The sequence below is a fragment of the Mirounga angustirostris genome, unplaced genomic scaffold, assembly GCF_029215605.1.
Source record: "Mirounga angustirostris isolate CCGP_5_RB_7025 unplaced genomic scaffold, mMirAng1.0.hap1 SCAF_3, whole genome shotgun sequence".
Lineage (NCBI taxonomy): Eukaryota > Metazoa > Chordata > Mammalia > Carnivora > Phocidae > Mirounga > Mirounga angustirostris.
In genome coordinates this window covers 135,831,958-135,841,405 of record NW_026991711.1, presented here as the reverse complement: position 1 = coordinate 135,841,405, position 9,448 = coordinate 135,831,958, and the positions used below count along the sequence as shown (strand labels likewise).

General features: G+C 39.4%; 1 protein-coding gene across 2 annotated transcripts in view; it reads left to right on the top strand.

The window, feature by feature from the left end:
• Window positions 1-4,427: 4,427 nt before the first annotated feature.
• Window positions 4,428-9,448, top strand: part of SLC25A12 (solute carrier family 25 member 12) — a 101,162-nt gene continuing 96,141 nt past the window's right edge. Inside the window, exons 1-2 of one of the 2 annotated variants that reach the window (XM_045868628.3) lie at window positions 4,428-4,576; window positions 5,524-5,577. In XM_045868628.3, the coding sequence (XP_045724584.1) occupies window positions 4,565-4,576; window positions 5,524-5,577 (66 nt within the window). In that variant the 5' untranslated portion in view covers window positions 4,428-4,564. The remainder of the gene's footprint in view (window positions 4,577-5,523; window positions 5,578-9,448) is intronic. The other variant, XM_045868627.3, reaches the window with a different exon arrangement.

Sequence of the window (9,448 nt, the reverse complement as noted above, 5' to 3'; positions counted from 1 at the left end):
AGTATAGTGATAGGGCCCTCACAGACTTAAACATCTAGAGCAGCTCATTCCATGAATTCCTTCCCAAATCCATTGAAAAGAAAACTGTTATTGCCTCCACAAGGGAATAAAGAAGACTGTGGTCCAAAAATAAGATCACTGTTATCCCCATCGCATAATTTATAGGACTCAGAGTCAGACTGTGAGGAAGAGCAGGTTAGGAAGACGTAACTGCAAAAGTACAACTATATCATCTGATTTTTGATACCCCACTCTTCCCTCTCCACCAAAAAGAGAATTTATTTCAATAAGACCAAATATTCATAGAGGGAGTATAATACTTGTATGGTATAGAGAAGTCCTAAAAGGTCTAATTTATCTAGTATGTATAAGTGGTTTGGGTTGAAATAATAATTTTCTGATTGATTTTGAGGTCAGCCTATGAAGTAGAATATAATTTGTTCAAACTTGGACACCTAACGCTTAATATTTCTCCCTAGCCTTCCCCTTACCATTTCCCCACATAGACTCTTAGCAAGGAAAGAGTTGAAGCACATCTTATAAAATTTAAGTTTTGTAGTGTTTCAGTAAAATAAAAAGAACCATTTTATAATTCTATTAGGTCAGAACCAATATATACTTAAAAGTTCCAGATGTTCAGGGGCGCCAGGGTGGCTCAGTTGGTTAACTGTCTACCTCTGGCTCAGGTCATGTTCCCAGGGTCCTGGGATGGAGCCCCACGCAGGGAGCCCGCTTCTCCCTCTCCCTCTGCCTGCTGCTCTGCCTACTTGTGCTCTATCTCTCTGTCAAATAAATAAATAAAATCTTAAAAAAAAAAAAAAAGTTCCAGGGGCGCCTGGGTGGCTCAGTAGTTAAATGTCTGCCTTCCGTTAAGGTCATGATCCCGGGGTCCTGGGATCGAACACTGCATCGGGCTCCTTGCTCCGCGGGAAGCCTGCTTCTCTCTCTCCCACTCCCCTGGCTTGTGTTCCCTCTCTCACTGTGTCTCTGTCAAAAAATAAATAAAATCTTAAAAAAAAAAGTTCCAGATGTTCAAATATCCTTTGTGTGTGTGTGCCGAAGTCAGATCATGCTATTTATTTCAAATATTTTTAGTGAGCTTCATCTTGATGGGAGGCATAAAATGCAGCTTATTCCTCATCATAATGATGGTATATGTACTTTTAACCTAGGAAGAGCTTCACTCCTGGTTTAGTCAGTCAATGATATCCTAATGCTCTTCTAAGTGTTTATACACCACCTGGATTTACTTCTTGCAAGATGACATCCATAGTAGCTTGTGTGGGATATGGAAACAAGAACAAAAATGTATTCATGTCAGTAAAATAATTGGAGGAGGCTAGAAGATAAACAAAAATAATATGTTATTAAAAATGGAAGGAAGGCCAGGAGTTGTGGCAGAGCAAGCTCATTGGAAATTGCCTCTTGTTTTAATTATTATATTTTAGTTTATTAAGACACTAGGCATTAGTATAATTCTAACTTTCACCCACAAAGTGCCTGGCTGGTTTCAAATTAATATAATGTAAGCTGCTTGGGAGTTAGAAACACGTTTCTGTGGGTTTGTCTAGCAAACCTATATTTTGGTTTTGCATTTGGGGTAGTATATTATTTTCATGGGCAACAACTTTACAAGCATATTTAAATTCCCAGCTCAGTCAAGCTACATATTGAATCTTTTATTAAATCAATTCTAAAAAGTGGCTATTAATGGCAATATATTTGCAACTAGCCTTTTAGCCTTTAACTTCCAATTTTGCTTTCTGAAATGTCATTATAGACGGTTTTAATTATTAAAGTTTCAACTTATAGTTGTTCCATAGTTTTAAAATTATTTCTTGTTTACAAATGTCGTTTGCAATTTAAGGAAAGAGTTATAAATTACTTTATTGGCAAGTAATTTTAAAAAGCTGTGAAAAGTTTTGAACTATTTCTACCACCTTTTCCCAAATATATTGTGAATATTATTTGACAGGATTGTCTTTTGATACCCCATTAACTAATAAGTTTTCCTTCAACTCTGATCATCTGCAATTGAGGCAAAAGTAAGTTTTAATTTGTTTAACTTTTAATAATACCTTTCATCAATCATTATAACAGAAGGATAGATCACAAAGCTTTTCAGAGTAGGAGCTCTAACTCATAGACTTTTGTATTCCTTTAAATACTTGGTTTATTGCTGTATAGTTTACAATTTTAATTCCTTTATCCATTTTATTGTTTATTATATTTGGATAGATAAAAAATCTATCAAAACCCACCTTTATTTACGGTAGCTGAGCTTTTCTATTTTCTCTGTATATTAGCCTTATTTAGTTTTAAATTATTACATCATCGGGGCGCCTGGGTGGCTCAGTTGGTTAAGCGACTGCCTTCAGCTCAGGTCATGATCCTGGAGTCCCTGGATCGAGTCCCGCATCGGGCTCCCTGCTCGGCTTCTCCCTCTGCCCCTCCCCCCTCTCATGTGCTCTCTCTCTCTCATTCTCTCTGTCTAAAATAAATAAATAAAATCTTTAAAAAAAAAAAAATTATTACATCATCTCCATTGCAACTAGATTAGGACCAGTGAAGGTCTTGGATTTGCTCAAAATCAGCTATTTTTTTGAAGAGATTTGTACATATATATATAATTTTTTTCAAAGATAGCCTATTTTTTAAAAACTTATTTATTTTAGAGAGAGAGAGCACACGAATGGGAGAGGCAGAGGGAGAGAGAGAGATTCTCAAGCCAACTTGGTGGGGTTTGATCTCGTGACCCTGAGGTCAGACCTGAGCTGAAACCAAGAGGCAGAAGCTTAACCGACTGGGCCACCCAGGCGCCCCTCAGCTATTTTTTTATTCAAGAAAATTTTCCTTGTGGCTTGGTGCTTATTCCTAGGAATTATTGTGGTGGGCTCTGTTTAAATGTGATGTTGTCTTCCTCTGTAGGAGTGGCCAGTCTGACCCTAAATTTTCACTCCAACAATATAGATTTGGTCAGCAACATGTTCCAATAGGTAATAATTCTTTCATTTTAAATAAATGCCCTCCTTTCCCTTAAGTACTTTTATTCAAACTGAGGAACTTTCGCCTACTAAACAGACATTCTTCCCTTGTAAAGTAATGTAAAATAAACATTTTGAGATTCCTACTTAGAGAAACTTCAGGAAATAAGAGAGAGCAAAGTATCAGGGGCATAACGTGCTAGAATAACAAAATATGAATTTGTAAATCCTTATGTCCAATAGTATTGTTAAAAGAACTTGGAACAAACTGAATAAATAGATGTAATAGTTAAACCAACTGCAGCAGGAAAGCTCATTATAGTACTAGTAACGTAGCATTCCTTATCAACAATTTCCATTTGCCACTCCTCTTTTCCTCATTTCTGTAAACTTGGATACTTAACATAAATATTATGATTAGTGAAACTGGAGAAAAGGAAAGCCTCCTGTTAGATCCAACATTGGAAACTTGAAAGAGGGTGGAGAGGGGTTACAGAACTAAGTGAGATTAAGATAAATCTTATGTTGTTAGCCTTTTTTTAAAAAAACAGGAAGTATGCCTGTAGTCACAAACAAAAGAAATATACTTAAGGTTGGGGTTTGGGGTCGCATTGACCATCTGTAAGATACTAGAGGTTAGGGACTATATGTTATTTGTTTTTGTATTTTTTACAAGCAAGACTATGTCTGGCATATAATAGATGCCCAGTAAACGTCTGTTGAGTGAATCAATCTGTGGTTCAATATAGTCATAATGGCAAAATTCGGTTTTAGAGACATTATTTTGGTTCAAGGTAGAGGTACTACTTAGGCAGGACTGGCAGTGTTTATGTAGGGGCAGATCGGGCCAGGATTCAGTCCCAGACCTGTCAAAGACAAATGGATTGTTTCCATATGCATTTGTGCCCCACCTCATTGCACAAAGGATTTGGGTGATTAGGAGTGTGGAGTGAGCCTACTAATAAAGCTTTATAATAGAAGAAGAATTACAAATATATTAAGCATATTCATCTCATGCCAATTTAAGGACCTATTTGTCGTTATGTTTCCTTAGGTTTTCCCCAGAGTGCATGGTCCCCCATCTTTTTTATTGTTAGTATTTGCCATTTGTTGTACTTAATTCATTTATTCATCAATGGGACATGCCATTCGATCCGTCGAAATCTTGCTTAATCTGGATCCCAAGCGTTCCTTTAAGTCTCAGGACAAAACGACTTTGGCTGAAGTCGGTGCCCAAAGCCACATCCACTAAGAGGCCTTAAGAAACCTGGGGCTTTCCCGGCGGCGACTCAGCTGTAGGCAAGCACGCGGCGCGTCGGAATCCCAGGGCTGGCACTCCAGCATTCTCCGTGGGAGGCGCGTCCTCCTCCCCAGCGAGGCAGGCCGCCCGCCCGGGTCCAGCTCCCTTTCTGGCGGGGATTCGGGGCCCTCTTCCCGCCCCGCCCCGGGCTCATTTGCATAGGGACGCGCGCGGCGCCGGCGAGCGGGAAGGCGGGCGCGGCCGGGGAGGCGGCGCGCGCGCGCCCTGACAGCTCGGCCTTGCTCGCTCACTCTGCTCGTCCCCGGCTTCCGAGCACAGCATGGCGGTCAAGGTGACTCCCAACTCTCTGCTGCTGCCTTTATTGCATAAGAGCCATTCCGGGACCTTGCCTTCAGCCCCTCACCTCTCATCATTTTCTTCGTTGCCTGGTTCTTAGATAGCGTATCCTGGGGCTCCAGCTTGTGGGTGGGAGAGCTGTGTGCGACTTGGACTGGAGGGAGAGGATGCCCGGCTGGGGGAGGGGAAGTAGGAGGGATTAGGAGTTGGAGGGGCTTCTGAGGACCACAGGTCGGAGGAGGAAGAGTAGTGTCCTGCTCTAGATGCATGGGATTGTGAGCCCGGACTTGGAGGGCATCAGAAAGGGAGTAGGAGGAAGTGGCATGTAAAGCCGGGGATACCTAAGGCATCTGTGTTTTGCAGTGGGGGAGGGGGTGAGTAATTGAGTAATTTGGGGCTTCAGTGGGGCCTGGGGCAGTGGTTGGCATTTGTGCTGCAGGTGGCAGGATGTCGAAAGTATCTGGAAACATTGTCGCAGCTTTCATATTTTAGCTTGGGTGGAGAAAGAGAGGAGATAATTATTTTCTGGATTGCTTTACATGGGGAAGAAAGGCTGCTAGGCCAGGCGATTAATTTGGGTGTTTCAACTTTCCTGTTGCTCTGTTCTTGATGGCCTCTTGATTTGGAGGTGGGTGGTTGCTATTGTGTTGCTAGTGGATGTGGAGTAAAGTAAGGGATTGATCCTCACTGCCTTCCCTTTCCAGTCCAGAGGAATCTGGGAGATTTGCTATATATTAAGCTCTTCACACCTGTACTTCCCCCCTCTGTAGTCACAGAGCTCCAATTTGACAGGTGTCATCAGTATTAGTTCTTTTGGTTTGTTTTAAACCAAACATCCTTATAAAAGATAAGAGCATTGATTGTTAGTGTCTGAGAACTCTAATCTGAAGAGATTATGTGGTCTCTAGTAAAGTATTAACTGGCTTTTTTTTTTTCTTACAGGTGCAAACAACCAAGCGAGGTGATCCCCATGAGTTAAGAAACATATTCCTACAGGTAAATTGGCTTATGTAGCATGCTCTTTTATTGGGACCAAAAAAAAAAAAAAAAAAAAAAGATGTAAATTTAGTGCTTTTCAGGCCTTAACTTTCAGGATTGTTCTATTTTCATTTATTTTTAAAAATATGGATAGACAAATATAGCTTATAATTTAAGGTTTGAATAAAGATTTTCTTTTTTATTAAGGTTTGATAAAATATTTTCCTCAAAATACTGTTTTTTTTTTAACATGACTTAAAATATGTAAAGAAGAACACTAAAAAGAGTTTCTGGCTTCCCTTAAGCACTATGATCAAAATCTTATTTCAAAATGTATTGACACTCTTGTGTAATTACTAGGTATGGTGATTAAATTTCTTTCTTGAAAGTTGCAAGTTTATAGTTTTCCTCCTTATAAGCATTTATGTAATTTGTTACAGAGATAAGAATATTATAGTTATTGTTAATTTGTGTGTGTCTTTTCTCCCTCTACTTATTTATATTCATCAGCTTTTAAGGTTTGTTACAAAATGTTACTGTCTGCAATTCTTGCAAAGATCCACCTTCTGCTAAGTTTCTAAGATCAGCAACTTGGCTGCAGACTTAAAAAGTTGTCTTAGTTTTTTTGTTTTGCTTTCTTTTCTTAAATTTCAGAAGTTCCTCAGGCAGGAAGTTGTACTTAAGAAATAGATGAAAAGGGAGACAAATTAAGGTGTTCCACCAAGTACGGTGTTTTTCTCTGAAATATTCTTTTGAAAACTTTCTATTCTGGAGCTGCATTCTTATATAGAAACTTTGACCTTGGGCAGGTCCCTGCTGGGTATTTGTTTCCTCTGGAAAATGAGAGGTTGATCTCCAAGGTTCCTTCCAACTCCAGAAGTCTATGATTCTATATTAGGAACAGATTCTAACATATGCTGATCAGCCTGGAATAGATGACATTTTTATCTGAGGCATAGATTGCTTAAGCTTTTGTTGGGGAGGAGGCTGCCTAGATGACCATACATATGTGTAGTTCATGAAAAAGAATTAGCAAAAATTGGAATCTTAAATTTTACAAAATCTGATAAAGGGAAGCATCATTTCCAGAACGTAAGTAATTGTAATAGAAATGATCTATTTATGGCTTGAAACCTTTATTCCTCACAAGTGTTCTTGAAAATAATGGAAAAACATGTCAGTATTAACCGCACCGTATACTTAGTTGTTCTGTGAAAAGTTCGTGTGATATAGTTAATTTTTTCTAGATTAAGTAGATATGGAAGAAATCAGTTGAAAGATGCATGATGTAGTGAAGGTGTCAGGAACGGTGGGTTCAATTCCCCGACCTGCCTTTGATTGTTGTACCTGTAGGCTACCTGTCTGGCCTTTCTGGGCTTCACCTTCATATGTGGGGTTCAGTGGGGCGTCAGGAAATGGAAATTGAGGTCCTTTCAGCTTTAAAAATCTTAGGGAGTGGCGCCTGGGTGGCGCAATCAGTTAAGCGTTGGACTCTTGATTTTGGCTCACGTCTGATCTCAGGGTCATGAGACTGAGCCCCATGTCAGGCTCTGCTTTCCGTGGGGAGTTTGCTTGAGTTCCTCTTCCCCTACCCCCTGCTCTCTCTTTCTCTAAAATTAAATATCTTTTTTTTTTTTTTAAAGATTTTATTTATTTGACACAGAAAGAGAGACAGTGAGAGCAGGAACACAAGCAGGAGGAGTAGGAGAGGGAGAAGCAGGCTTCCCGCCGAGCAGGGAGCCCAATGCCAGGCTCCATGTGGGGCTCGATACCAGGACCCTGGGATCATGACCTGAGCCGAAGGCAGATGCTTAATGACTGAGCCACCCAGGCCGGGGGGGGGCAGGTAATATTTTGAAAGCTAGAGGTATATGAGGGGCTAATGGCAGCTGTGTTTGTTAAGTTAAAGGAAAAAAATCTAGTTACTTAGGTGATGAAAAAAAGTGCCTTTACACTGTAACTACCTAGAACATTTGGCCAGTGAGTTTGGATTTGAAACAGTAGGGAGGCCTATCGGTTTCTGAGTGAGCAAATTGAAGTGGTGAATTCTGACAGCTCTTTGTGTATGTTGGATAAAGTGTGGAGAGGTTGGAAGTAGGTAGGGAGATCAGCTAAGAGGCTATTGAAATAATACATGTGGGAGATAATGATCTGGAGTGGCTGATGGCTGGGGAAAAGGAAAGGAAGGACAATACCAGGGACTTTGTAAGGATGAATCCATTGAATTTGGTATTAAATATAAAAGTAAAGGAAGAAGTAGTGAATCTGGATAGATGTTAATTGATAAGGCATCCATTTTGGGATTTTTTTGGGGGGGGAGCAGTTTAAGTTGGGTTGTTAAATAAATATGTCCCATTATGTTGAATCTGTCAGGTTTGGGGAGAGACAAATTTATGCAGGTGGTAGATAAATCCTTGTGGTGATGGGATTAAATATAAAAGAAACAAGACCAGGAATAAGGGACTGATTTATAAGTGATATCCACAATTGAAGTGGGAAGGAGGAAGAGGAGAACTAGGGAGAATCGTCCCAATGGAATTTAAAGTAGTTTCAAAAAGATATAGTCAAAGATTAAAATATAGGTTATTGTTATTAGTATAATTTGTTATAATTTTGGTAGGATTTTGGGGCCGCTTGAGTTTAGGATCATTTGAGCTGTTTAAAGACTACAGAGAATATTTAATTTTGAATTTTGGAATACAATTGAAAGCTTTTTTTTTTTAAAAAAAGATTTTATTCATTTGTGTGTGAGAGAGCACACATGCGCTCACGAGTTTGGGGAAGGGTAGAGGGAGAGGGAGAAGCAGACTCCCTGCTGAGCAGGGAGTCTTATGTGGGGCTCAATCCTAGGATCCCAGGACCCGAAGATTGTGACCTGAGCCGAAGGCAGATGCTTAACCATCTGAGCCACCCAGGTGCCCCTAATTGAAAGCTGTTTTTTGTAAAATTTAGATTAACTCTCTAATTCACAAATACTCATTTGTTTTTGTCATCAGCAAAATATTCCTCTTTGAAAGTGCTGATCTCTCTATATTTAATGGAATTACGTGTGCAAGTTTGTGAGAAGGGCTTTATAAAAGTAAAGCGCATTAACATTTTGAATATAGGGACATAGGCTTATTTTTTCTGTGTTCATTGCTTCTCAAATTTTGATGAGCTATATTTTCAATTAAAAAAAAGAACAATAATATTCACTTGGATTCTGCTTTTTCCTGTCCCCTACAAGTTCATGAAATTGGAGCACAACAAATGAATTGGTATGTGTTAGATTGTGCTATAATTTTACAATCGGTTGTCAAGTTAAGATCTTACTATTACTGTCTTTACAACTGTCATTTCTTGATTTATCTCTTCTTTTACCTCTCTCACCCACACACTATCATTGACCCAATTTTGCTACATCAGAAATACACAGTAGCAAAAGGAGACAATAGAAGCAATGAAGAAGGAGGTAAGGTGAGGATAACAGGAATGTCACAGGCTGTTTGTTATAAACCTGACAAACTTCAAAATGAGGAGTTAATCTAGTCTATGCTTTGTGGCAAAGTAGGTTTATCAAAAACTGTTTTAAGTGAATTGTTTGTCAAGGTCTCTTTTTTCAGTTGGTAGACTTTTTGTTGTTTATCAATGTATTGTACGGTAAAAGCAACGCATGTTGAGACTATCATTACATATGTTAGACTAGAAACATGGTGCAATATAGAACTCAAATATTATTTCCATCCTGTTCTTTTTCTTTTTTTTTTTTGAAGATTTTATTTATTTATTTATTTGAGAGAGAGCAAGAGCACAAGCAGGGGGAGGAGTGGAGGGAGAGGGAAAGATACAGATTCTCTGCTGAGCGTGGAGCCTGACATGGGACTCGGGCCCAGGACCCTGAGATCATGAC